Source organism: Ustilaginoidea virens, chromosome 1 (assembly GCF_000687475.1).
Source record: "Ustilaginoidea virens chromosome 1, complete sequence".
NCBI lineage: Eukaryota > Fungi > Ascomycota > Sordariomycetes > Hypocreales > Clavicipitaceae > Ustilaginoidea > Ustilaginoidea virens.
The window spans coordinates 5,762,348-5,789,231 of record NC_057316.1 but is presented as its reverse complement, the minus strand read 5'-3'; the positions used below and the strand labels follow the sequence as shown (position 1 = coordinate 5,789,231).

Below are 26,884 nucleotides of genomic sequence, written 5' to 3'. Positions count from 1 at the left end.
GGGCGCGGTCTGGTGTTTCCCGTCGAGAGGAGGCGTTTTCGCATCATGAGGCGCGAAGCCCCCAATGCAGTGTGCGCCTGGAACGGCAAGAGCGGCAGCTCGACCGGCGGGCCATGGGGGGCCGTGGGGGCGGTGATTTCTCCCCCGATTGTACTTCGTAGGTGACGTGACGGGGACGCAAACCCAAGGCAGTGTGGCGCGCCCGGACAAGACGGCTGACGGCCGTCGGCCGATATATCTGACGGCCAGCTTGTGGGATTGCCGCGACACCGTCTCCCAAAGCCATGGCCATTGGTGCAGCGAGATCCAGCCGAGGGCTGGGTCCGGGTTCATTGGCTCTTCGGCTCTCCAAGTGCTCGCCCGCAGGGGGGCGTTGTATGGGGCGGATGCTTGACGGGCCCAGTCTCCTGCTTGGTATGCAATTTTTATTTTCGTGAAGTAGAAAAGATGCTCGAGCAGAACTCGGGAGCGACTGGATAGAGGCCGGGCGTGGATCTCGCGCCAATACCACCATCGAACCCAGGGGACGCCCTCGACAAGCTGCGCCCGAGGGTTGTTTCCCGTTGGAGAATCGGTGTCCCGTGGGGGTGAGGGATCGAGAGAGATTGACGGTTCGGCAACACCACTTTTGTCAGCTACGGGGATGACAGCGCGGTTTCTTGTACGTAATTGTATTCATCCGAGTTCCAAGACGAGGGCGAGTGCGAGTCGACGTGGACCAGGAAGCTTTGGCAGCCGTGGCGAGAGGCATAAAAGGCGGTAGACGTCCCGCAGCTGCCCGGCTTTCGTCCCAAGCCCCATATCACCACCTCGTCACATCTTGCTTCTTCGCCAGTGCCCAAATCGAATACCGTCTCCCATTTTCCCCGCCCCCTCTCTCTCTCTTCAGTATGCAGTTGAAGCTACTGTGCTCTGTTGCTCTCGCGGCTTCCGTCTTCGCGGTCGACGCCGACCCCCTGGTCGCCACCCTGAACAGCATCAACAATGCCTACGCGGCCATCAATCAGGGAATCAGAGTCTGGACGGGGGACTACACGGGCGCTGTGGCGCTCATCTCCCAGGCGAGCAAGCTGGCCACCGCGATCGCGCAAACCCCAGCGCCCGACCCGTCCACGACGCCTACCGATGCCACCCTCCAGGAGCGGCAGGCGGCTCTCGACGCCGTGGCCAAGACGCTGGACGACTATCTCGAGATTGCTTACGCCGTCAAGCCCAAGGTCGAAAGGGTGATCCCGCCCATCAAGGCCCTGGTGGTGGCCGTCGTCAAGGCTCTGCAAGACGGCTTCTCGGCGCTGGCCAAGATCTATCTGGCCGCTGTTCCGGACGGCAAGAAGGCGGCGAGCCAGGCTGCCTTTGCTAGGATCGACAATAACTTGCAGACGGTCATTCGGCTCTACTCGTCTTGAGAGATGGAATGGCTGGGACTTGAGCAGGAATCGGCCGGGGTTGGCTTGGTCAAGCGCTGGCAAAACGCCGAGTCTTTTAACAGAGTAGTGTAATGCGCGTGAATCAAGGATGGCATTCATTCATTCGTCGTAAGCAGCTAGCTGCGGCATGACGTGCCGGTGAAATCGTACGTGGTGGAGTAGATTCGATCGAACCTGCCTCACAGAAGCAAAGCGTGCCTGGGGGGAGGAAAGAAGAGCGCAACGAACAAATGCGATTCCGAGTCGACATCGTACAAGGCCATTCACAAGAGCTCAGCCAGGCGTTTATGTGTCTCGGAACGTAGCTTGATAAACACAAACATGTTTGTTGCTCTGGCACTTTGGTGACAGCTGTCAGGCACAAAAGGGCGACATGAAGCGTCCCGTTTAGGAGGTAGCTAACCTAAAGAGGAAAGAGGTAGGTACCTCCTAGGTAGGTACCCAGGTATAGGTGTCTGGCAGCTGGGCCTCTGCTGATCCTTGTCCCTGGTACGGCGTCGTCTGCGAACCAACTGAGAAAATAGACTCGCAGCCCTCGAATCGGGCGTCAGTCCTTGTTGGCTGCACTGGCGTGCTCGACAAAGACCGGGGAAGCGGCCCGACGCGCTTGCATGGAATGCCCAGAAATGCCGTTGCATGAGGTGTGCAGCGGCCAGCGCATGCATACTACCTACCCAGGTACCGAAGTAGGTACCTAATATACTACCTAGATACCCACATACCGTACCGCATACTACCTTGGGAGGTATGTACATACCTGCCTCCTGCCTAATGAGGCAGTAATCCATCAGCTTGTGCATTTGTCAAGGGGATTTCCCGTCCGTGGTTGCCGTGGTGAGGTCACGTGCGGGCGCAGGGGCGCGTTGCCGTCACGGCAAACGGGCAACGGGCAACGGGCAACGGATTTACGACAAGGCGTTTGATTCGGCACCCCGAGTTGTTGCTGGTGGGTTGGCGCGGCCTGCTTTAGCGGCCGTTGTCAACAACAAAACAGACCAGACTGGACCGAGCCATGGGCAATACGAAGCATTCCACCACGATTCCTTGCCAAAGGAACCGGTTGCTGCCTGACTCGTGACAGCTGCGGATGCCTGCGGGTGCCTCTGCTCAAAGACGCCGGATGCCCCGTTCCACGGCCCTGATGAAGCCATCAACAAAAAAAAACAATTCAAGCACCTCGCAGAATCACACACACGCACACGCACACGCACACGCACACGCACAGAAGCCACGCGGGAGCCGCATAGAATAACCTTTCCTCGCAGACTCTACAAGTTGACCGCGCGCAAAAAAAAAAAAAAAAGAAAAAAAAAAAAAGAAAAAAAAAGAAAAACCTCCTCCGCCATGGGTCCTCCGCGAACAGCAGCCGCTGCCCATCTGCTTGCCCAACGGGGCCGGTTCCAGGAAGGGTCCATGAACGACCGCGCCTCGGCTGCCCCCCCGGTTCAGTTCCTGGGGTCTTTGGAGAGGGCGGCGCTGGAAAGACGCGCTCAGCTCGACGCGCGACTCTCCGCCGCTGCCGGCGGTTGCGGCGGCGCCGAGGAGCATCGGTTCGGCGGCCTGTGGGATGGGGCCGAGGAGAAATCGTCGTCGAGGGGAGGCAGAATGAAGATATTTGGACAGATGTGGGTGGGCGTGCGAGAACGGCTGCGGCTCCGCAGGGACGACGACAGAGATGCGAGGGGGAAAGCAAAGCCCGCGCCGTCCCCGTCAGGCGGGACAAGGACTGGCGCCAGGGATGGCCCGCACGCGCTCCGGCACGAGGAGCGGCCGACCAGGGACGAGGTCTTTGCCAACTATCACCAGCTCGTCGCCTCTGGCTTCTTTTCATCCCATGCCGTACTGTCTACCCGCCACGCACCTCCTTCCTCCTCGTCCCCTCATCATCATCATCATCTTCATCATCATCAACCAGCCACTTCCCATCATCCACAAGGCCTTGATCCCCAGTGGCCGTTGGCTCCCGTCCGCACGTCGCCGGTCCCGAGCGCCGAAAGCAGCAACAACGGCAGCGGCGTCGTCCACGGCGGCAACCCTTGCACTCCGTCCCGTCAGTGCGCCGCCGCTTCGGCCGTCTGCTCTCCCATGAGCGCCGCCTCGTCACGAGGCACCAAGCGCGCAGCGTCGGACGTGCCGGACGAGAGCGACAACGAAGGAGCCGCCCAGCACGATGCCGGAGAAGACGAGTCCACGCTCGCTCATCGGTTCCTCCCAAAACGCCTGCGAATAACTGCCGCGCGGGACATTTCCCTCCCGAAGCTGACGAGCGTCGCCTCGCGCAAGAACATGCGCGCTGCCGTGGCTGCTGCGCGGCGAAGTCTGTCCGCGGGCGCACACGCCGCCAGTGGCCAGCCAGAGCATCGCGAGCCGGTCGAGCTTGCCGACAAGGGGCCGTTGTCCCCCGACGCGGCTGACGCGGCTGACGCGGCTGACGCGCAGCAGCACGGAGCCGCGAGCCGCAGGATCAAGCGTCCGACTAGTGCCCGGAACCTGAGGTCCGGCAAGCCGGCGGTGGTTACTGTCGACAAGGAGGTGCTGAGCGTAGTGCCTGATGTGAATATGGGGATTCCCAGCGTGCCCGTGATCCCGGCAAAGTTTACCTATGGGGAGGATAGGGAGAATGATGGGCCGTGGCGAGGCCTGAGAAGATGAAGGGCCGGTGGGCCAACGGGGTTCGAACCAGTCGGTCGTCGATTGGTTCTCCTACTTCTTCCTCTTCTTTCTTGGTTCCGTTTCTGTTGCAAATTCTTTTAATTTCCCCTTTTCTTTTCGTTTCTCTTCTCTTCCCATCTTTCATCACCACCAGGGGTGCCTGGAGGGAGCACGAGAGTGTTGGGGACAAAAAGACGGGTTTGTTGGTCGAGGTCATGTTGGACCACGGATATACCGTATGAGAAATGCCATGACGGGACGAAGCGGGTTTTTGCTTTTTGCCATCTGTGATGTTCTCCAAACAGGCGCCAGATGCAGCGTATGCTCCCTTTGATCTGACAGATGCTGCAAGTTGACCTCCTGTGGAAATACTGCGGAAATGCGAGTCAAGTAAAAGACGTCAGTCAGTCAGTGGTCGTGGTGGGCTGCAGCTGGCAAGAGCCCCACCAGACCAGTTGACCCCCCGGATGCCCTCGGCCCTCGATCCTCGATGCCTTGAAAAACATGTCCGAATCTCGCTCGCCCCCCCCCCAAATCATCACATCAACTTCCACAGCCATGCTGTCCCAACTCCTCCAGCGCAGATTGACGGCTCCGCTGCGCCGTCGCAAACCCAATGCCGCCTCGTCCCGCCCAGCCAGCCGCACCGGCCTCCAGCAACGGTGGATAACGCCAGCTCCCAGACCCGGCGACGGCCCGCTCCTGTCCAGACGCGCAGATCGCCAACTGCCCGGTATCTCGCCTTCCCTTGCAAAGCGTTTTCCGCAAGCATCCGCATTTGCCGAGACTAACCCGCTGCTGACTCTTTCCTCTTTCGCCTCTCTTTCCTTACCCCCCCCCCCCCCACCCCCCTTCCATAGAAGTCAGCCAGGTCCGATTCCGCTGGGGCCGCTCGCTCCCCGTCTTCCTCGCCATCATCGGCGTCTGCTCCGTCGCCATCTTCAACTACCAAAAGACGTCGTCGCCCGTCGTGGCCTCGACGCTCTACGCCCTGCGCAAGAACGCGCGGGCCCGGGACATCCTCGGCGACGACGTCTACTTCAAGCACCAGATCCCGTGGATCGGGGGCGAGATGAACCAGATGCAAGGGCGGATCAACATCCACTTTACGGTTCGGGGCACCCGGGGCTGGGCCACGATGCGGTTCGCAAGCCATCGCCCCGGCTCGCGGTCGCTGTTCCAGACGACCGAGTGGAGCCTGACGACCCAGGACGGGGAGTGGGTGGATTTGCTGGAGGGCGGCGACCCCTTCAAGGGCCTCTTGGGCGGTGATGGGTTGGTTGCGGGATTGGAGGGCGTCGACGACGTGGTGGATGCGCATGCCTTGAGGGGGTTCAGGCAGCAGGGCGTGCTGAACAAGTGAAGCCCGGGTGGGAGGGTCAGAATTGTGAGGATGGAGAGGGCAAGTCAAGGGACGAGGCCGGCCATACGAGGGGATTGAAACGAAGAAGAGGAAGAAGTGGACGGTGAATTTTTGCTACATTTCATAGGGCTTCTATACAGTACAAAGGAGCAGACGAATGTGAAAAAAAAAAAAAAAAAAGCCTCTTCCTATCCGTCATGGAGAGGCAGCATGAATGAAACCTCCCTCCCATGACGGATAGGAAGCATGAATGAAAAGCTCCCTCCCGCCAAAGAAAACTCACGACATGGATTCGTGCGAGACATCACCACGCGGCCGGCTTGGATCGTCGCCGCTCCTTCATTTCCAGGTGCGCTTCTCGCGCCGCCTGCAGCTGCGCGTCCGCGTCGGGATGCCTCTCGTTCAGCTCCCTCAGCGCCTTCTCCCGGTGCGGCAGCGCGGGCGGCTTGCGCTTCTTGGCGTCCTGCAGCTTGACCGTGCGGCCCTTGGGCCCGGGCACGGCGCCGCTGACCAGGACGACGCCCAGCTCGGCGTCGGCCCGGACGACCTTGAGGTTCTGCACCGTGACCCAGTCGTTGCCCATGCGGCCGGGCATCTTCTTGCCCGGCAGGACGCGGCTGCCGCCGCCCTGCGAGGGCCCCGTGGTGCCAATGGTGCGGTGGTTCTTGGAGTTGCCGTGCGAGGCCTCCTGGCCCGCGAAGCCGTGGCGCTTCATGCCGCCCGCGAAGCCCATGCCGCGCGAGCGGGCGCGCACGTCGACGTACTGGCCGACCTGGAACCAGTCCGGCAGCAGCTGCGCGCCGACGGGCAGCAGGCCCTCCGGCCCGCGGACCGCAAACTCGGCCAGCTCCCGCTTGGGCGCCACGCCCTTGGCCTCGTAGTACCCCAGCAGGGGGCTCGTCACGTTCCTGGCCGGCCGGGACCCGGCGCCGACCTGCACCGCCCAGTAGCCGTGCCGCGCCCTCGTCTTGTTGGCCACCACCTGCACCTGGTCGAGCTGCAGGACCGTGCAGGCCACGCGCGTCTTGCCCTGGAAGGTGCTCGTCATGCCCACCTTGGTGGCGAGCACGCCGGCCCGCAGGGGCGTCGTCTTCTCCCGCCGCTTCAGCGCGGCTGCCGGGCCGGTCGTGAGGGCGGGCAGGCCCGAGTTGGGCTGGTTGAAGCGTCGGTGCTTGGATCGCGGCGGTGCCGTGGACCAGCCGTATCGTATGCCGCGCCGAGGCACCATGGCGGGGAGAAGCAGGCGGCGCGGGGGGGGGTTGTGGGCGAGGAGCGCGGATGGCCGGGCCAAAGCCGCAGCCCTCGAGGGGAGACGGGGTGGCATGGCCGTCCGGGGCTGGCTTCGTTGTCTCCTTTTTTTTTTTTTTTTTTTTTTTTTTTTTTTTTTTTTTTTTTTTTTTCTTTCGACTTTCGATGGATGTTTTGCGTGTCGTTTGTCGTTTGTCGATTTGTCGATTTGCCGATTTGTCGATTTGTCGTCGTTTGGTCGTTGATTCCTGTGAAATTTTGGGGGCGACGGACGACGGAGTCTCAGGCTCAGGCTCGGCTCGGCTATACGTCGGGTTTGCGCCGCAACGCTGGCCCCACCGAGAACCCATCTGAACTTCTGAGGCTTACCGAGCTGGCTGCCGCTGCACGGAACCAAGGAATCACCATCAACTTGACGCAGACAGACAAACCAACCCGTACGGCGTACCCCCCCCCCGTGTTGAGGTGCAACGAGACACCCCGGGACGCATGGCAACAGGCCAAGGGGTATGGGTATGCTCGTGTTTTTCGTTGACTTGCTCTAACCCGCCAGCTACATCCCCGGGCCCCTCCCCCCAATCCCGCTCCCCATCTCGTTGACGCTCGTCCCCTTGAGCTTGTGATCTCCCGGCTGCGGCGCGGCCTCGTACAAGATGCTCGTAGGCGCCTTGCCCAGGCGTGTCCACTCCCCCTTGAACCCGACGTAGCTGACCCGCGAGACCTGCTCGTCCCCCTGTCCAAAGTTGTCTACGAAAAAGAGCACCAGGCGCTGCACCTTGCCGAAGAGCGCTCTCTTGACCGGAATCTCCTGCACCTCCGACGTCTGCGAAAGCTCAAGCTTCTGCACCGGGTCGAGCTCTTCTGCCGCCGAAAAGTCGAGGTTGTCGTGGTTGATGTACAGGTGCAGAGTCTTGGGGGCGGACAGAGCTGGCGATGTGCGAATGAGGATGGAGTGAAGTTTGACTTGGGCTGCAAATCTGCTCCGGTTGTTGTCAGCGTCTACCGCGATGCAGGGATTTCACCCCATCGTTCCTCTCTCTCTCTCTCTCTGTGTGTGTATGTCTCTCCCTCCCTCTGTGTGTATGTGTCTCTCTCTCTCTCTCTTTCTCTCTTTCTGTTTCTCTTCTTCTTCCTTTTCTTTTTGGCAGACATCAACACACCATAAAGCAATCGAGACTCACGGCACCGTCATGAGAAGCTGCTCGTCGGCATCACTTTCCAGTTCCGGTTCTGGATCCAGCCTCTCAGCCCACGTCTTCTTGACAACGGCCTTTCCGGCGTCCCTTGTCGACTCGTTGAGCGTGGTGATTTCGTCAAAGTTGATCTGCTGGTACAAGGACGACTGCAACGCCGGCGCCACGTCGTCTGAGTGGTCGTGCTCGTCGTGGCCATGGCCGCCGTGGCCAACATGCTCGTCGTGGCAGTGGGACATGTTGCTTCTTCTGCAACGTCAGTTCGCTGTGAACGTCAGCCCGCTGTGCTGCGGGCTGGCCGGCTTGGATATGGGCGAAGCAAGATGGAGACTGTGCTGCTATTAAACGGGCCGGGAAGACGATGCTTGCCCGGCTGTTTCCAACTTTCAGACTTCGTGCTGCGTGAGTCAAAAAGACGCAGGCAGAGAGAGTGTAGGTTCAGCCATTTCCTGGTGGGGGTTCGGTACTTGCTACAACCTCGCAACTTGTCAACCCCGCTGTCATGTCATGTCACGACGAGAAATTGGCCGCCGTCTTCCTCCTCTTCACGTCAACCCCAGCACATGGCAACCGAAATTGACAAACAGAACCTGCGACTTTGGGAACTACAAGTTGGATCGGATTGGTATTCTCCTATGATACCACCCTTGCTACACACCTGTGTGCCCATCCTCTAACCGCGACCAAAGTCATGGCATCTGCACTTCATGCATGGCCGGCCAGCTATCTAAACCCGCTCTTTCTCCTGCCCTTCTTGACCTTCTTCCTGTCCCCAAACGCGCCCGACACGGGCTGACTCATCGTCATCGATGGGCCTGCGAATCCTTGACTCTGCGATGAGCCTTGTGCTATGCCTTGCTGGCTAGACAAGATTTGTGTCGGCCGCTGTCGCCGCTCAAACACGGACTCGCCTTCGCCCACATCATCACTGGGAGGGAACCCTTGCCGCACGAGCGACGGTAGCGCGTACTTTTCGGCCTGGGCTTTTCTCTTTGCTTCGATTCGCCGCAAACGTTCCTTTGCATGTGAGAACTTCTCCTCAGTAGCTAAAGCAACGCTAGAGACGTAATCATCTGTGTCAACACCTCGCTCTGTGGGCCAGTAGGAAAGAACCTTGGCCTGTCTGAGTGACCCCAGTGGCCCCGGTTTCAAGGTTGGCGCAAGAAGCTGCAGACGGCGGAATGCAGCACCAACAGAATCATCCCCTGGCGAGGCCGACCGAGACTGGAGCGGGGATGACGAGGCAATTCTGGGCGTCGTCTGCGCTGACCAAGCGCATCGCCGAGTAGAGGCTGGAAAACCGTCAGCTTCTTCCGCAGCCTCAGCCCCAAATTGGCCGAACAAAGGAACACTTTGAACCAATACACCGTAACTTGACAAGAAATAATCTCTGGCAGTCTCGCAAACCCATGTTTTTCGAACCTGCTGCATCTCTTCTGAAAGCAGACTTGCCACTGGGTCCAGCCACAGTTCGGAAAACTGTCGCAGCAGGGTCGGATATTCCAAAAGCGAGGTCGGCGGCTCATTGACGGGTCGTCGCCTGAGTTGTGTGATTATGACAGGATCCACAGCGTTTTCTAGTAGCTTCTCTATATTCGCCTCGCTTCCTTCGCCAGTGTCATTGCACGGCACCACCTGCGAGACTTCTGGGAAGAGTTGCATCCTGCAGTCATGTCTTTAGTATGGCTTCAGAATCAGGGACCTATACAAGACTGCCTACCAGGATATAAGAGGTTGCGAACCCTTCGCGAGTCCACGATCGATGGTGCCTTGCACCAAACCAATCAGCTCGCTGGGTAGAACGCACTGTCCGTGATCGACTGCACTTAGCAGTTCGGATGCAATGGTTTGAGAAATCAATTCAAGCTTCGACGTAGTAACAGGTCGACAACTGTCTTCGTCGCCTTCATCACAGTGTTCATCTTCACCACCACCGAGTCTGCCGACTTCGTAATCTCGCTCAGCCATTGGCGGCTGGACTAAAGATTCGAGCTCTCTGTCCGTCATACCATCAGGGATGACGAATGCATTTTGAAGTCTTCGCAAATACCGCCTACGCCTCTTTCTCCAATATTGGCGCTGTTCCAATCGTGTCGAGCCAATCCTGAAGGTAGGAAGAGCTACGTTCAAGTTGGGGTCTGTTGAGCTTGCGCATATACAGTACTGCACACTTAAATCTTCCTCGACAATGGTCACTTGATAGAACTCTACCTTTTCCCGTGCGTACTTTGCACCTGGCCCTGGTTCCTGAGGCACAAGAGACGACTCGACCCATGAAGGCAGTATACTGATAAACTGCGGCCTTTTGGACGACAGTTTGTCATTGTCTCTACACAGGCAAGTGATGTGTCGGTGCCATTGAGGAAGCAACGTTTCGCGGCAGAGACTGAACCGATAAACCGCGACCTGATTCAACGAGGCACCGTAAATCAACACCAAGGTCTCAAAAGGATCATTACCGGATGTTTGACAGAGAGACATCTTGGAATCCGCGTTCCCAAGGCCAGCATGAGAGCAGGTAAGCAGAATGCGGGGTTTTCGGGCTTGTTTCGGATCCGTGAGTTCAGGTAATAAGTCTAGCCAGATAACCTGCCGCGCAGTTAAAACGAAAACGTGATTACGGTTAGCCGGGCTCGATTGGATATCCAAAATAAAATCGGGCTTAGTTCGCGAACTTTTCAAAATATCGACTTTGGGAAGACGGGAGCTTTTCTCGAGGTCGATAATGTCAATGCGTAAAGAATTCCACAATAGCATGTGTCGCGATGGCTTGGCGCTGCGCCTGATAGCCTCGTCACGATTGACAGAGACAGTGGGTTCATCAGGACTGTCACTGGCCCCAAACGGCAGTATGCCATGCCTTTGCAGCGTATATCTTGATTGCTGAGGAAGGGAAGGCATAAAGCCGTCGATTATGTTGCCGCACTTGAATAATGAAAGTCGAACCGTTTTCTTGCCGACCTGCCATGTGCCCAGGACTTCCCAAATGCTCCAATAGCCACGTTGATCAATGACGGCTATCTGTGGGGGCGACGCAGCCGAAGGTGGATTGAAACAGACACTGGAAAGCTCGTAGCCACCAGTTTCCTGGTGAGAAAGAGTGATCAACGGCGTTGGGGCAATAAACGATGGCGCCCGAAAGGGAGGCATCCCGGGGTTTGCACTGTCTGGTATTGGAACCGGATGATATTCGGGCTGTAGGATTGTCACGGAATTTTGAGTTTGAACAAGCAGCCATCGAATACTGCCCGTTTTCCAATGAGTTGTCGCAGATTTGACATTCAGGATCGGTAAGCCGTCCCCAGCCCAGATCGCCTCTTCTTCTTTGAGTGCAGGATCAGTGACTGAGAGGTGAACAAAGGCATCATGGTCATCTCCCCATTGCCATTTTGATTCGTCGATACGCGCCAGCCGTAGAAGCTCCCCGGTTTTCCCTGTAGCAACTGCAAGCAACGGGGTCCCTTTCGTTTCTGAGGGAACCCTGAAATCTGTCATTTCTCCCAGAGCGAGCAGGGAACCATCGTTACCAGTAACTTTAGTCTCCTCCGGTTGATCACTATCTTGCTTGAGAAATTTCAGGATGGCGTCACCTCCACCGACGAAAAGCTCTGGTTGGTAAGTTGAGAGCCATCTTTCCTGCTCTCTCCGCTCAGTCCATGATTTACATTGAGATCTCGTTACCGTGTCCTTCGATGGCGGGTACAGCTCTGCTGAGGAGCCAGTCATCTTGAAATCCGGAGCTGAAAAAAAAAATCTCCGTTAGCTGACATGTAGTTCAGGATGGGATACTCAGCCAAAAATCCTTGCCTTTCGATGTAAGTCTGGTAGTATGCAATATGCCAGGACCATTTTCCGGGTCATCGGAGGGAATGTACGTCAAAATGCCCGCGTGACCCAGGTTCAGGTCCAGGAACCGCCGATAATCAGCCATTTGGGCCAAGTGATGATTTCCAGTGAGAGTAATCGATGATGATGGTCATGCTTGGGACGTCTGATGGGCCCTCCGATAAATAGTTCACTTTGGGTTTTCCTATACTGTATACTCGTCTCAGAATAGCGCTCAAACACCGCAGAAGTGAGAATCAGTCGTTTCGACTTTGACGCGCAAAGATGCCAATTCTGACAAGCTTGTGATACTGGTCTGAAGCAAAGCTCGAACGGGATTGAAGTCCATTGCAAAAAGCTGCACGTGATCACGAAAAGTGGTGCGGGCTCAACGCGTCGGCCCAGCAACCCCGCTTTGCTCCATGTAAACATCACGAAGCTGCCGAGGATTGATTATTGCCCGCGCTTGTCCCCAAAGCAACTCCCTCGCAGACACCTAGACCCTACGGTACGGCGACAAGACCCAGCAAGAATCATGGCGACTTCATTTGAGCCATCCTTTTCTGCGAGCGGAAGCCGCCAGACTACGGCCCTTATTGACCCGTCGGTCGCGGACACGCTTCCAAGCATCAATTTCGGTTTCGACGATTTGCGCGACCGCATGGCCAAATTCACGGCCAAGTTCGACGCCTTTATCGAGCAAGGGCGTAAGCGTGTGCTTGAAGAGCGCAATCAGTTCCGGATGAACGTTGCCGAAATCCAAGGTACTGTTTAGCATGCTCCCTCCTCTCATCCAAAGGACCCCTCCATGGACTCCTTGCGCAAAATCTAACGCTGTTGTTTGCTTTTTCTGTTTTTTTTTTGTGTCTGTGGGGGGCTTCAGAGGAACAACGAGCGAAGAAGAAGGAAATTGAGATTATTCACGTCAAAACTTCGACGTATCAGCAGAATCTGCAGAAGGAAGAAGCCGAAACCCGGGAAATGGAAGCAGCCATTTCTTCCTTGTCCGCCCAACGCGACGCGCACCTAGTCAAGCGCGACGACTTCAAGAAGCAAATCTCTCAGACACAAGCCGAGATAGAGTCCCGCATAGCTGCGCAGCGGGCACATGCGCAACAGCAGGAAGCCCAGCAGAGGTTCAACGTTCCCGAGCTGGACTTTTGGATCACCAACCTATGCCTCAGGATCGAGGGCGCCGGCCAGGACGACCGCTTGAAATTCGTCTTCACTCATATCGACGAGAAGAACTGGGAGAGGGAGGCGTGGTTCGAGTTGTCGACGAGCTCGAGGGATTATGACGTGAAGCACTGCAAGCCCAAGCTGGAGAGGGAGAGTGTGGAACGGGTGTTGGAGAAGGTCAATGAATCAAGGGAATTGGTGGTCCTGATGAAAGGAATGAGGGAATTATTCGTCGAGGCCATGAAGTCTTGATAGATGCCGACGGCTGTTGTAGTGTCGGGGTGCGCCCGGAAGCGAGGGCGATGAGGAGTAACTACATTGCCCTGATGCCTTTTCTCTGCATGCGGGTTGTGTGCCGGATCTTTGCCAACAAGAACAGTCACTAGAGACACGAATTCAGCGGAATAGCCGTACAAGAGAACAGACCTGATCAATTATGCAGCGAGTCCGGTGATGCGGGGGGGTCGCTCGCTTCCTTGATCAAATCTTCAGATAGCAAACAATCGGCACGTCCAGCGCTCAGCGCGTTCATCCCGTCACTGGAACGCTCCGCTGCAACTCCACCAAACAGTTAACTTGCTTCACCTATCCACCACGACACCACACCTCCCACCCCAGACAACATTTGCAACATCACCACTCATGATGCCCGAACCTGACAAGCGCGCAAACGCTCAACAAGCCGTCGATATACTCCACGAAATTTCCACCCTTTTGGTTCATCTACCCCTGCCCTTCCCCCCCAGCGCAAAACCGGGACACTGTTTGAAGACTAATGGTCTGCAGAACTGCCAGCTTGACCGGAGGGCCATCTCGATATGCGTATCCATGATAGAGAGGGGTGTGAATCCGGAGGCACTAGCCGTAGGCTCTGTCCATAACGTAATGCTTTTTACCCTTTCGACAGTTCGGCTGACAAGGTCACAGCAAGTCATCAAGGACTTGCGACAAGAGGCTCAGCAGGTAGAAGAGAGGATGGCAATCAAACACGGGCAAAGATAATGCACGTAACGGGTTTCTGAATGTCGGTTTTGTCTTTTTGTTTTGTTTCATGGCGGTGGGGGTTCTATGGCTGGAGTTGGGGAGTTTCGGAATTAATTTATTTTCTTTTTTCTCCTCCCAATTCTTGAGTGTCGTGGATAAACAAGTCAGTCCTCTTAGGCTTGAGCCATGGATCGTTTCCTTTGACACATTCAGTTCTACCTTGTGCTAGTGCTTGGAATATCAAATCATTTTACCACTATGCGACGCTCAGTGCTCCGTTGCAACCCCCGCTTGTTGAAATCAGCCCATGTCCTACAAAACAATATTATGCCGCGCAACGCCTCGATGGATGCCAAGAGTCCAAGAATTTGCTCTATCCGCCCTAAATTTGACACCGTGACCGGAACTTGAACTCCTCATCATTCACCTGTGCCCGATAAGAAGAATATCGTCGTCGTCATCGTCATCGTCATCGTCATCGTCAAAGTCAAGAAGACCGTCGCTATCTTCACTCGATTCGGACCCATCGTCACCTGCTTCCTCATCGTCGCCATCCTCTTGACTTCTGTTCCCTCTCCAGAACCCCAAAATGTCGTCGTCAGAGTCAGCTTCAGCTACAGCATGAGGAAGCGCACTTTCTACGCCACTTCCCAGCGGTGAAAGAGATCTCGCAAAACGGTCTGGTGCACGGTGAAGAAGCTCGATACCATGTGATGAGTGCCGGCGTCTGCTGGAGATTGACGTGACAGCACGGGAGGACCCAGCACTCAATGCAGCTGCATCTGGTGTCACGGCGGTGCGCTGGGTTTCAAAGTTTGCCTGTGTCTGCGAATTTGCCCCTGCCTCTACCCGTTCCGTTGCAGTTTGGGCCCCTTGGCCTCCCTGTCCATGTATTTGCAGTTCGACAGTGTTGTACGATTGACAAATGGAGCATTTCAGCCCAAGCCAGTGGTACGGGACCACGCATTTTCCTGAACAGTCGTTGCAGAGCACGGTTGCCCGAGTGTCTCGAAACTCTGGCGGCATCGGTTGGCTCAGAATGGCAACGTCCAGGTTGCGGAAATGAGTCTCCATATTCGCAAGGCTTTTATTGCAGATGGGGCATTTGTAGGATACCCTCATGTGTTGGTCATAGCACTTCTTATGTATACTGTGCCCACACGTCATAAAGACGACAGGTTTCGGTGAAGTAAACATGTAGTCTCCGCAAATCGGGCAGTCACAGTCGGTTGAGCGTTCGATGCATTTGTGGGAGCTCTGGATCGACGTGGTAATGCAAGCGCGGCATGTCTGCGCTGCCGTATTAGTGATATGCATATCGCTTTGTCACGAGGGCAAATAAAACGCATCGGCCGCTCACCTTGCAGTGAAAGAAATCTTTGCCGAGACCCAAACCTCGTCGGCAGATGCCACAATCGTTGCAGTGGTAGATGGGCTTGCTCTTCCGGTTTTCCCAAAGCTTGCAAATATTGCAGTAGTAATGAGCTGCAGCTTCACCGCAGCCTATACACATGTCAGAGGCTCTCTGTGGAGTCCCACACAACATGCAGAGCATATTACTCGTTTCTCTTCGAATGAGAGCATGATCCTCTTGCGCATCGTGGCAGAACCGACAAGTGTACCACTTCTTGCACGTGAAACACTGCAACTTGACGTTCCGTTCATAGTGCTGACAACCCAGGGGCGCTGGCGGGTCCAGGGGCCCAGATGGAATCTGGTTGACCAAATCATCACCCGAATCTTTACGCTGTCGTATAGGCGCAAAGGTCGGGGCCAGGTCGCTCTCTGAGAGAACAAACTTCTCCCCAGCAGCCGCCGCTTGTTCACTATTTTGGCCATACCACGACTTGAGAGATTCCAGAGGACCTGGTGATGCCGGGGTTTCGCATGCAAGGCTCGAAAGCTCTTCCTCTGCAATCGGGGTTGAGATTGGGGTCTGACCAGCGACTTGCGAGGCGCGATAGCCTTCTTGTAGCAGCTCATGCATATGCCTGGCCTTCTCTTCCGATGAAACATTCTGAGCGATAATAGCCTGAATTCGACTTCTCAATTCTCGCATGCCGTCATCCTCCGGTATCGCGCGGCGATTCGTAGGAGAGAGAGGAAAGGCCAAGCGATCATGGTCTGTTGCGTCAACCGTCGTAGAAGGCGATTCTGAGGTGTCTTGGAGGCCAATTTCTGCTCGCGTTTCCGACCTCAATGACCGGGTTAGGCGAGTTGTCTCTAGCCTCGGGTCCAAACCGTACACATCCGAAGTCTCTAGTGCCGGTGCCGCGGGTTCATGTATCGCATCTTCGGCGATACCGGAGTCGCTTGGTGCATTTGCGCCAGCAGTGGAGGCACGTTCTTGGCCATCGCCAGTCAAAGTTATTCGGGATATTTCAGAAAGTCGTCGGGCTTGGCGTAGGACGGGATTGATGATGAAGTCGGAAACCAGAGAAGACATGCCACACCTGGATGGAACGACGCAGCGGCAGCCGGAATGGAGGGGAGCCTTGGGGCGGGCGGGCACAAGTCAGTCTCGCCAATGCAGATGGCTGTTGCGTTTTATACCGTAGACAGTCTAGAAGAAGGTGGGCGGGGGGGGAGCAAATCTATCGCATCGCAGATACGGAGTGCAGGTGTGGTGAATACGAGGCAAAGTGAGGTCAATAGCAAAAGATTTTGCGGTTCGCGCCGTCTCTGTTGAAGGTAACTCTTTTGGGTTCCGCAGACATGTGAGTGCGACTGTGTGCAGGGATGAAACCCGCCGTGACAACAACTCCGCAGCGAGTCAGCGAGTCAGCGACAATGGTAGCAAACGCCGGGCCAGATGACATAAGGCCAATGCATCCGAAGTTGAACCCATTGGCCTTGTTTCCCCACCCACGCCTTGTCGATGCGTCGGTTCGGGCGGGAATAATTCTCCGCGACGCGTCCTCTGGAATCTGCCTCAACTTGCATCCTGATCTAAACCTGCCGAGTCGAAGTGAGCCGTTAACGACTCCGTACCCAGGTAGGCAAGGTACCTACCTAAGGTCATATCAACTTGGGCACATTCCGACTTGCCGTCATGGAGGGTGGCCGACTCACGTAACACCTTCGTACCCAGGAGGTAGGTACTTGGTGGATAACAAACAGCCTGAGATAAAGTTGGAACATGGCCGCGTCATCCAATGGCTTGGTTGGGTCGTGCCGGGATTTGCGGGTTATGATGTGCTCGCCTCGCATCAGTCTTTGTCAAGACATGATTCGGCTTTCTCGACTATCCCTTCAATGATGCCTGCCAGTGGTGAAGACAACATACCATGATGACTCCGTTCGGGCTTAGCCTGAGGTAGGTAGTAGGTACTATGTATGCACTACGGAGTAGGCACTAGTAGGTAGGTGTAGGTACCTTAGGCAATATCACACCCCTGGAACTAAAGGTGCGAGACAAGGGCGTTGTTCTGCAGCAACTTATTGTGGCTTACCTCACCCTAGCGGCCTACATGTAGCCTATGGATTGGCATACCGGGGGGCGGGGGCCTGTCAAGCCTCCCAGGTACTCAGTACTTCGGATTCCAAAGATTCAGAACAGGTCACTGTGCTGGTTTGCTGAGACAAAGCGTCATTCCAACAAGGCTTTGTTGCAGCAGGGCCTTCCAGCGGAAGTGGCAATGTATGCGAGGGCATATTTTCCGCACAAGTCGCGCTTTCGACCAGATTGATGGGATTTTTTCATCCGAGAGGGGGATTTCTCAATTACAATACCTTGTTCAAAGTACTCCGTTCTCGCTCCGTACATTTTGGCCTTTGTGGGACATTGACCATCTTCCCCCTTTTTTTGCCCAGCAAAATCGGTGGGTCGCAAGCAAGGGTTGCCTGCCGTCTGAACTCCAAAGGGTTCTGCCACTATTTCGCTACCCGCCGCTGGTGCCACTACGGATCGAAGAGGGTCTGGTCTGGTACCTACGGGGTAGTCTCAGGTACTTTCACGCTACTGGGCACATATGAACCGAAGAAACACACTGTTCTGGGTCAGTTCAGTACGGAAGCATATGTGGCTTCTTACATGTATGGTTATGTACGGGGCACGTACTTGCTGAAAGCTCGTCCTAGCTCGCTGCGCGCAAGCCAGGGGCGCCGCGTTCTGAATTCTTGGAATCGCCCGAACCATCATCAGCCAACCTGGCTTCTTTTTCCCCCCTCTCTTTTGCAATTCAATTACCCTCCTCATCTCCAGAGAGCCCGTCTTCTCTCCTTCTCGCGGCCTTTTCCCCCCTTCTTCTCCCTCCTCCTTGACGGTGTCTTCCCCGTCGTCACGAAGCTGGGAGTCTGTTGAGTTTCTTCAGCTCGTCCTGTCATTGACCATTTTCCTTTGGGCGCGCGGCGTCACCAGTGCCCGCCATCTCTTCTTTTCCCCCTGTTGACCCAAAAACTTCCGTCCATTACTATAGCTTTGTTTTAATCCAACATTATGGCTGCCGATAAGGCTGCCGCTGCCTCTGGCGCTGACCTGGGCGATGGGCTTCGAAAACGACCCGTCAACAATACCAACCGTCCGTCGCCACAGCCTGCCATGACCGAATCCGAAGATGTAAAGAAGACCGCCAAGAAGGTAAGCTGACAATTCATGGTGGCATGTTTTTGAAACCAAACCGATCAAGTATTTGAATTTGACCCCCAACAGGTCGAAAAGACCCTGGTAGAAACTCTAATTGAATGGGAGTTTATCATTGCCCCGGTTCTATTCACGTTGCTCGCCATGTTCACGCGATTGTGGAAAATTGGTCTGAGTGACATCGTGACGTGGGATGAAGCTCAGTACGTTTTTTTTGATTGTAGCCCAAATCTGCTGCTACGCATTCTTCTCTCTGGCTAGTGAGGCTGACTCGGCCTGTTTTCGCAGCTTTGGCAAGTTCGGTAGCTACTACATCAAGCACGAATACTACTTTGATGTGCATCCTCCTCTAGGAAAGATGCTCGTCGGTTTGTCTGGTGTTTTGGCTGGATATAATGGATCTTTCGAGTTCAAATCCGGCGAGAAGTATCCTGAAGAGCTCAACTTCACCTTTATGCGCGCTTTCAACGCCCTTTTTGGTATTCTCTGTGTCCCCATGGCCTACTGGACCGCCCGCGAACTCCATTTCCGCCGACCCGCTGTTTGGCTCGTTACCCTCATGGTTCTCTGCGAGAATTCCTATACTACGATTAGCCGTTTCATACTTCTCGATTCCATGTTACTGTGCGGCACTGTGGCTACCGCGCTCTGCTGGGCCAAGTTCCACAACCAAAGGCACAACAGCTTCGAGCTCGAGTGGTTCTTTTGGCTGTTCATGACTGGTTTCAGCATCGGTTGCGTGTGCAGTGTCAAATTGGTTGGTCTTTTTGTTACTTCCTTGGTTGGCCTATACACCATTGAGGATCTCTGGAACAAGTTCGGCAACACCAAGATGCCTGCGGTAAGGATCTCTAACCGATGGTTGATTCGAGGAGCTGTGTATCATGAGCTAACTTGATTTTTTTTTGTTTCTTTTCCCGCAGACAACATTCGGCGCTCACGTGGCCTCACGCGTTGTTGGCTTGATTGTTATTCCTTTTCTCATCTACATGCTGTCCTTTGCTTTGCACTTTGCAATTCTTGATCGTTCTGGCCCTGGTGATGCACAGATGAGCTCCTTGTTCCAGGCCAACCTGAAGGGTACGGAAGTTGGAAAGAACAGCCCCTTGGAGATTGCCTATGGTTCACGTGCCACGCTGAAGAACATGGGATATGGAGGTGGTTTGCTTCACTCCCACGTTCAGACCTACCCTGAGGGCTCCAAACAGCAGCAGGTCACTTGCTACCACCACAAAGACGCCAACAATGACTGGTTCTTCTATCCCAACCGCCGCGAGGAAGACTATGACCCCGAGTCCCCCAATCTACGATTCATTGGCGACGGCACCACCATCCGCTTGGTCCACGCCCAGACTGGTCGCAATCTCCACTCGCATGAAATTGCTGCCCCCATGTCGAAATCAGACAAGGAAGTCTCCTCTTACGGCAACCTGACTGTTGGAGACGAAAAGGATCATTGGAAGATCGAAGTGGTTCGAGATGTTTCCTCCCGAGACCGAAGCAAAATTCGCACCTTGACCACTGCTTTCCGCCTCAAGCACGAAGTTCTCGGCTGTTACCTAAAGGGCACCAACAAGAATCTGCCTCAGTGGGGTTTCAAGCAGATTGAAGTCTCTTGCACCATGGAGAATAATCCGCGTGACTCTTATACTCACTGGAACGTTGAGGCGCACTGGAATGACAAATTGCCTGCTGGAGACCCTGGCGACTACAAGTCTCCTTTCTTCCACGACTTCATCCACCTCAACGTGGCCATGATGACTTCCAACAATGCTCTGGTGCCGGATCCCGACAAGCAGGATGATCTGGCCTCGTACTGGTGGCAGTGGCCCATTCTCCATGTCGGTCTTCGAATGTGTACCTGGGATGACAGCATTGTTAAATACTACCTGCTCGGGAACCCCATTGTGTACTGGGGCTCCGCCGTCAGTCTCGGCGCGGTTGGTCTCATCGTTGCGTGGTACCTTTTGCGCTGGCAGCGAGGCTTCAGAGACCTTGAGGAAAAGGACATTGACCATGTTCATTACTCGGGGATCTATCCGGCTGCTGGTTGGTTTCTGCATCTCCTGCCATTTGTCATCATGGCGCGTGTTACATATGTCCACCACTACTATCCTGCCCTGTACTTTGCCATTCTCACGTTCGGCTTCTTGGTGGACTGGACTGTGAGAAATCGCAGCTCCGTAATTCAAAACGCCACATACGGCACTCTGTACACCATCATCATTGGCCTTTATATCCTCTACATTCCCATTTGTTGGGGTATGGTCGGGCCTAACAAGAATTACAGCTACCTGAGGTGGTTCGACAACTGGAAAATCAGCGATTGAGCAGCATTCGTTGACCCTGTGGTTCAGACGTTTGCGAATTTTGGAAGGGAGTAACCTAGTTATTGGGGGGGCCAATGGATTGACTCGGGGAATTTCAATGAACGGGGAAAATTTAACGGCGGCGAGAAATTGGGCGCGGATAGACGAGGCCAGGATTTTATGCATCGCCGCTCCCGGTCCAGTTGACATTGCTCATTATTCCTTGGAATGGAATCTAAGGGAAATGTTGTGCGAGATTTGTTTCATGATTTTCATTACTCTGGGCTCGGTCGGGATGTGTAAAAAAAAAAAAAAGGCAGAGAGAGAGGCAGCGTCGATCCACCAGAGAAAAGCATCACTCTGTTGCTAATCGCAAACTTGAATTGGTCATTCCCTCTTTCCAGCGGTGAAGTCATGGTCCAACGGCCTGGATGCATGTACAAGGATAATAAACGCACATGATGGCGCTTGCGTCGACTACCAACAAGGTGACTCTTGTGGCAAACGTCGAGACCGATATATTCAGACAAGAGCAGCCAATACTCGTAGGGTATCACTTATATAGATGCTTGCTTGCATGCATGCATGCATGTGCTTTTCGTCTGGGCTGGGAGGTGTCCCATCCCGTGGATCAGGGATGGAAAAGGGGGTGAGAGCAGTCGCTTGCTTGCCATGTGGCAGTTTTCCCATCGTCAACAACAGCCACCAGTTGAAGACGTATTGCCATCTCCAGCCAGCTTGACTTGTCTGTTACCTCCGGCGCTCGGTCCCTTGACACCAGACCTCCTATCATTGAGGTCGTATTTCCCCGCTTGGATGTTTTGGAATATCCTTTCCGCCACCCTCATGAAGGCGTTTTCGACATTCTCTCCGCTCTTGGCGCTTGTCTCGACATATTCCAGCACGCCGTTCCTCCTTGCCCAGTCCTCTGCCTCTGCTTTGGTCACCTCCCTCCTGTTCTCCTCCTGCTGTGTCAAGTCGGCCTTGTTTCCCACTAGTACCACCACAATGTCCGGTTCGGCGATCTGGCGCAAGTCGTTCAACCAGTCCGTCACATGTTGAAAGGTCTGTTTCCGCGACAGGTCGAAGACTAAAAGGGCGCCGCTAGCACCACGGAAGTAGGACCTCGTGACGGATTTGTACGTCTCTTGGCCGGCCGTGTCCCAGAGCGATAACTTCATGTGTTTCTGCAGGATTTTGCTCGTGTCGCGGGGGGGTTCGGGAAGTCCATCAGAGGAGGAGGCGGGAGGGTTCGCGGCCAGCAACGAGGCGGGCTTGGTGTGCGGGGGGCCAACGGGGACGATGCGCGAGCCGAACTCGACGCCAATGGTGACGTCGTGATGGGGAGAAAAGCGGCCTTCGCACAGGCGGATGGTCAGCGAGGATTTCCCGCATCCCGAGTCGCCGATGCAGACGAGCTTGGCTATATAGTCCCACGGCGTTGACGCCATGAGTGCGTGCGCGTATTGGTCTTGTTGCTCTTTGGCCGGCAATACTCGGAAGAGCGGTGTCGGAAACGGAGCGGGGATGGTGGAAGAGGGGGCGGGCGATTTGAGGTTGTGGGCAGTTGTGTCTGTCGAAAGGTGGTTGACCCTTGGCAGCCACTTGGGCTTGGCAGGTGGTGGTGGGTTGCAGAGCTTTGATGGAGAAATCGGAGGGGCTCGTGGCTCGGACGATTCGAGCGTCTCAAAGTTGCGTCACTATCACGACCGTGGGATATTCGAGATTGTGGTGGACAATTGGTTGATGGTTGCGCGGAAAAAAACTTTCGAAAATGGACAGAGTAAAAAAAAGAAAAGAAGATTGACGGGCAGGGGAAGACAGGGCGCGATTAGTTACAGAAAAGACGATGGGAAAGGAGGAAATATGCAGGTTGACGCTGAAAACACGATGGGGTTTGGGTTTATTGGATGCATGTCTGGAAAGAGGTTGGTCTTTTGACGAAGAATGACTTTGGCCCCCGTGTCAGTGGTGGAGAACGGGCAGCTGTGGAGATGAAAAGATGCCTGCCGTTGGTGAAGTGGCAGGCGAGGTCACTCGAAGGTCACTCGACATGTAGCTCCTCTCGGCATACGGCACGAGTACTGCCGGCATCAGCAAAGACTTGATAAAGAGCCGCGATATTATCATACCCCTGCCTACTACATACCTACCTACCTAGCTGGAAAACAATTAAAAAGCTGCGGATAGCAGATGGGTCAATAAACTATGCGCCGGTCTTAAGGGCCGCGACTGGCAACCGGCGCTTGAAAGCACCCCAAGCTCCCAAGGGTTCATGTTTGCAATGAGGGCCTGGGTTCTCGAGACGAGCAAGTACAAAGTACAGCGGTTGAGTTGGGCGTCGGCTGTTAAAATTGATGGTACCCCCGAGAATACATGATGCAAGCACGACATCTTGATGGTTGGCCCCACGGGTTGATGAGAGCGTCAAATTGAATTTCGGTGTACGGAGTACTAGGTACCTGTACCCTTGGGTTAGGCACCAGAACTCAAGCGCGCGCGAGTTGCTCCTTCCTGTCTTCGCTGTCCGCTGTCAGCTGCCCGCTGTCCGCTGCCCGCTGTCCGCCGCCCGCCGCCCGCTGCAAGTAGACACCTGGCTTGTACACTAAACCACACTACGTCTTTGTTGGTCTTATTCCTGACTTAATCGCTGCCAAGTACCACTCAGCCGGGCCGAGTTAACCGCTTCGTATTTTAACCTGGATCTGCAAGCCCAAAAGGCAAGAGTGCGAAGAGCCGCGACGGCCGCACGCATACGTGAAATCAATCAAACGGCTGGGATCTCAGGGTGGCCTGGTGCACTGGGTGGGGGGCTGGGCTCTGGGCCCTCGGGGTGTTCAGTGCACGTTCACCCGGCGACTCCCCCCGCCTGACGGCTACCGCTGACCACACGCCTAGCGTGCCCACTTGAGTGCATGCGGCCCCCGGGTCGAGGTACTTTGCCCCTAGGCAAGAGTTCCCGGGGCAAACCGGTACCAGTCCCAGCAGGCGTCGGTCGCTTGTGCAAGCAAATTGATAACCCCAAAACGCCGGCCTCACCCGCCTGCCTCGCGTCCCATGACCAAGAGCGTCTGCTCACTGTGACCCCGTCCTCTTCCAAAGCTTTGTTATCATCATCACCCTCGCATTCCGCTCCTGCGTCGTCCTCATACATCGCTCCAGACTTTGTTCCACGTTTGCATTCGATCTCGCGTGTTCTGCTATCTGCATCATCACAACGTCATCGTCATCAGCATCATCGCCGTCAGCATCTGCATTCTTTGCAACCGCTCCACAACGAGAGTCGAGGTGGATTTCGTCCCAGCTACCAAGTGCAAGTACACATAACGGATCCGCCTATAGCCACCGGTGAATCGAGGCTTGTCACGGAGAAAAGCTCACCACCTACCCAGTCGCGGCGCGTGGAGGCGGATGATGAATTCGGGGGCCACGTAACACGTTGTTAACAGACTGCATCATGTTTTCAGAATGTCTGTGGACGAGTCCGGCCTCTTTCTGTATTCGTGTTCAGTTTGCCATGGGCTGACCCGAGAGTGCACAGATGCATCACGATTCTTGGCTCAGTCGCAGTCTAGACTGTCTGGTTTCGCTGGCCAGGGCGACAACGACTGGCTGCCTTCGAGACCGAGCCGCGCTGGACGAGATGTCGGTAGAGGGAATCCAGCGCACAGGTCATTCTTGTCGAGAGGATATGCGGGCAATCCATACCAACAAAACGGGAGCGGCTCGCGGTTTGGCAGTCTAGGCTTCGCATCCAGAATATCCGCGGCACAAGATGCGCCCCTGTTCCACAGCACCGTCGACGACTTTCGGGAAGAGGACGATGAGGAAGAGCGGGAGCGAGAGGCGGCGGATCTCTTCGCTCTGCAGAGGTCGCGGCGGGTTGCGGCTGCAAGCAAGCTTGCGGAAAGCACCGAGTCGGCCAACAGTCACGGCTCCATCGAGGACAGCGCCAGAGAAGACATCGTCAACAGTCCATATCGTGAGCGAGCATTCGGGCGCGGTATAAGAAGCAGCTGGAACGGGACGAGGAGCTCGCACCAACCACACCCGGCTGGTGACACTCTATTCGAAGAAGAGAACGAGGAGGACCCCGGATCCAGTCGAGAGAACCACGACAATGGCCGAAGCCCACGGGCGAAGAGTAGCAGAATGGTTGACGTTGGGCTGGACTCTCCGGCAGGTGGTGGTGATGAGGAGGATCCTCTCGAATCGCTCCTGGGAGGCGAGGCAGCAACGGATTCTGGCCCGCCACCCTTCCAACGATTCAAGTCACAACCCGAGCGCGAACCGTTCATGTCGAGAAGGACTTCTACGGCCGAGTCGGATCTCAGCAGCCTCGGCAGATACCATGCCGGGGAGCACGAAGCAGAGGCGGCGCAGCCTGATACTTTTGCCGTCGAGGGCGAGCTGTTTCGGCACGACCCATTTTTTGCCTGGATCTTCTTGATCAGCTTGGCGGCCATGATGTCTACCTTTGTGCTTGTGTGGCTTCACACCTCTCCGCAGAAGAACCCGGTTGGGGACACGATTTATTCCACGCTGCAAAAGTCATTCGACATGCTAGCCGTTGACACGGTAGTGGCAGTGTTTGTGTCGTTCGTTTGGCTCGCCACGCTGCGCTCCTTTGTGCGACCTCTTGTCAGCGTTATACTGATCGCGGTGCCGGTCGTGACCTTGTCCTTGTCGCTGTACTCGTTTGTCTCGTCGTTCAAGGGGAGGACGCGCGGCTCGAGCTTGCAGGACTCTGTTATGCGATGGGTGGCTCTGGTTCCCGCGGCGTCGTGCGTCCTGTGGCTCTGGCTCGTGGTCAAGGGCCGGCGGGCCATCCAGCAAGCGATTGACGTGCTGCAGTTCTCGTCCAAGATCCTGGCCCAAAACTCGGGCCTGCTGATTGTGGGCTTCGGGTGCTTGGGCATCGTCGTGGCCTGGACTTGGGCGTGGCTGGCCATGTTCACCCGCGTCTTCATGGGGGGTTACTTTTCAAAGTCGCTCGTCAGGTTTGTCATTCGCCTGTCGAGCTGGTGGCTGGGCGCCGCGTTCGTCTTGATGTACGTGTGGACTCTGGCGGTCATCAACGCCGTCCACCGGGCGACGACTGCCGCCACGGTCTCGCAATGGTACTTTCACCGCAACGCGGGTCCCGTCACGCCGTCGCGGGACATCGTGACGGCCGCGCTGGGTCACGCGACGACGACCATGTTTGGCAGCATCTGCGAGTCGACGCTGCTCTCGCTGCTGATTCGGGCCCCTCTGCTCTTCCTCCCCAGGCGGATGGGCATGGCGGTCAGCAACGTGGCAGCGTTTTGGATCCCCACCCCGGTTGTGGCTCTGACGAACCCGCTCACGGTCACGTATGCCGCGATTCACTCGCAGAGCCTGGCGGTGTCGGCGAGGGGCCTCGACCAGATGGAGATTGTGTCCCCCTCGATCCCCACCACGACGCTGACTCCTCGCGCGCTTCGACTACGCGGGCAAGCCGGCGGCCTGCTCCCGTATCGCCTGGCCAAGCTGCTTCTGGTCGCGACGCGACTGGTGATGGCGACGGGGCTGGGGTTTGCGGGCTGGGTCATGACGGCCAAGCAGCTCCGGGTTCAGCTGCCCGACGGGGTGGGCGTCCGGGGCTCCGCCTACGCCTACGTGGTGGGCATCATGGCTGGTTTTATCGGGTACTCGGTGATGGGCGCCATGGAGGGCATCCTCAGCGGCATCGTGGATGCGGTCCTGATATGCTACGGCAGTGAGAGACGGATGGAGAGAGGGCATGGACGCTACTGCCTGGAGGCGGCGTATCTGTTTGGGGAGAGGCGCACCGGGGACGACGACGTAGGATATGTGTGAATCATCAAGTAGGGGCAGCGATTTCTCTTTTGACATTTTTTTTTTTTTTTTTTTGTTTTTATTGGGGTTTCTTCCATATTGTCCACGGGGTAGCACAGATATCGGCAAGGAATATAATTTCTGAGAAAGCAAAAGGGATCCAATTCCAAGAAGGGAGGAAATTCTTTTTTGCTTTTCTCCCCATGCTAAGGAGATGAGCTGGTTTGCAGAAGCAGCTCGGTAATGTCGTGCGTGCATCGCATGCCAGGTTGTCGGTTTTCTTGTGCGCGCAGAAAATCTCC

General features: G+C 55.8%; 12 protein-coding genes across 12 annotated transcripts; 7 read left to right on the top strand and 5 right to left on the bottom strand.

The window, feature by feature from the left end:
- Positions 1 to 890: 890 nt before the first annotated feature.
- On the top strand, positions 891 to 1,406 carry UV8b_01328 (uncharacterized protein; the record flags this gene model as incomplete). Its single annotated transcript, XM_043138826.1, has 1 exon — positions 891 to 1,406. One exon carries the CDS (start codon positions 891 to 893, stop codon positions 1,404 to 1,406), a length of 516 nt encoding a protein of 171 aa, XP_042994760.1.
- Positions 1,407 to 2,771: 1,365 nt separating this feature from the next.
- On the top strand, positions 2,772 to 4,079 carry UV8b_01327 (uncharacterized protein; the record flags this gene model as incomplete). The annotated part of the gene is made up of 1 exon (XM_043138825.1): positions 2,772 to 4,079. One exon carries the CDS (start codon positions 2,772 to 2,774, stop codon positions 4,077 to 4,079), a length of 1,308 nt encoding a protein of 435 aa, XP_042994759.1.
- Positions 4,080 to 4,637: 558 nt separating this feature from the next.
- On the top strand, positions 4,638 to 5,442 carry UV8b_01326 (uncharacterized protein; the record flags this gene model as incomplete). The annotated part of the gene is made up of 2 exons (XM_043138824.1): positions 4,638 to 4,812; positions 4,940 to 5,442. The coding sequence occupies 2 exons, from the start codon at positions 4,638 to 4,640 to the stop codon at positions 5,440 to 5,442; spliced, it is 678 nt and encodes a 225-aa protein (XP_042994758.1).
- A 304-nt stretch (positions 5,443 to 5,746) lies between these two features.
- On the bottom strand, positions 5,747 to 6,670 carry UV8b_01325 (uncharacterized protein; the record flags this gene model as incomplete). Its single annotated transcript, XM_043138823.1, has 1 exon — positions 5,747 to 6,670. The coding sequence occupies one exon, from the start codon at positions 6,668 to 6,670 to the stop codon at positions 5,747 to 5,749; it is 924 nt and encodes a 307-aa protein (XP_042994757.1).
- Positions 6,671 to 7,243: 573 nt separating this feature from the next.
- On the bottom strand, positions 7,244 to 8,122 carry UV8b_01324 (uncharacterized protein; the record flags this gene model as incomplete). The annotated part of the gene is made up of 2 exons (XM_043138822.1): positions 7,244 to 7,667; positions 7,872 to 8,122. The coding sequence occupies 2 exons, from the start codon at positions 8,120 to 8,122 to the stop codon at positions 7,244 to 7,246; spliced, it is 675 nt and encodes a 224-aa protein (XP_042994756.1).
- A 484-nt stretch (positions 8,123 to 8,606) lies between these two features.
- UV8b_01323 (uncharacterized protein) lies at positions 8,607 to 11,814 on the bottom strand (the record flags this gene model as incomplete). The annotated part of the gene is made up of 3 exons (XM_043138821.1): positions 8,607 to 9,546; positions 9,604 to 11,623; positions 11,691 to 11,814. The coding sequence occupies 3 exons, from the start codon at positions 11,812 to 11,814 to the stop codon at positions 8,607 to 8,609; spliced, it is 3,084 nt and encodes a 1,027-aa protein (XP_042994755.1).
- A 429-nt stretch (positions 11,815 to 12,243) lies between these two features.
- On the top strand, positions 12,244 to 13,139 carry UV8b_01322 (uncharacterized protein; the record flags this gene model as incomplete). Its single annotated transcript, XM_043138820.1, has 2 exons — positions 12,244 to 12,472; positions 12,592 to 13,139. 2 exons carry the CDS (start codon positions 12,244 to 12,246, stop codon positions 13,137 to 13,139), a joined length of 777 nt encoding a protein of 258 aa, XP_042994754.1.
- A 390-nt stretch (positions 13,140 to 13,529) lies between these two features.
- Positions 13,530 to 13,889, top strand: UV8b_01321 (uncharacterized protein; the record flags this gene model as incomplete). The annotated part of the gene is made up of 3 exons (XM_043138819.1): positions 13,530 to 13,604; positions 13,674 to 13,751; positions 13,815 to 13,889. 3 exons carry the CDS (start codon positions 13,530 to 13,532, stop codon positions 13,887 to 13,889), a joined length of 228 nt encoding a protein of 75 aa, XP_042994753.1.
- Positions 13,890 to 14,294: 405 nt separating this feature from the next.
- Positions 14,295 to 16,317, bottom strand: UV8b_01320 (uncharacterized protein; the record flags this gene model as incomplete). Its single annotated transcript, XM_043138818.1, has 2 exons — positions 14,295 to 15,161; positions 15,232 to 16,317. 2 exons carry the CDS (start codon positions 16,315 to 16,317, stop codon positions 14,295 to 14,297), a joined length of 1,953 nt encoding a protein of 650 aa, XP_042994752.1.
- A 1,992-nt stretch (positions 16,318 to 18,309) lies between these two features.
- Positions 18,310 to 20,783, top strand: UV8b_01319 (uncharacterized protein; the record flags this gene model as incomplete). The annotated part of the gene is made up of 4 exons (XM_043138817.1): positions 18,310 to 18,450; positions 18,523 to 18,656; positions 18,742 to 19,294; positions 19,377 to 20,783. 4 exons carry the CDS (start codon positions 18,310 to 18,312, stop codon positions 20,781 to 20,783), a joined length of 2,235 nt encoding a protein of 744 aa, XP_042994751.1.
- A 671-nt stretch (positions 20,784 to 21,454) lies between these two features.
- Positions 21,455 to 22,213, bottom strand: UV8b_01318 (uncharacterized protein; the record flags this gene model as incomplete). Its single annotated transcript, XM_043138816.1, has 1 exon — positions 21,455 to 22,213. The coding sequence occupies one exon, from the start codon at positions 22,211 to 22,213 to the stop codon at positions 21,455 to 21,457; it is 759 nt and encodes a 252-aa protein (XP_042994750.1).
- Positions 22,214 to 24,219: 2,006 nt separating this feature from the next.
- Positions 24,220 to 26,603, top strand: UV8b_01317 (uncharacterized protein; the record flags this gene model as incomplete). Its single annotated transcript, XM_043138815.1, has 2 exons — positions 24,220 to 24,232; positions 24,304 to 26,603. 2 exons carry the CDS (start codon positions 24,220 to 24,222, stop codon positions 26,601 to 26,603), a joined length of 2,313 nt encoding a protein of 770 aa, XP_042994749.1.
- Positions 26,604 to 26,884: the final 281 nt, after the last annotated feature.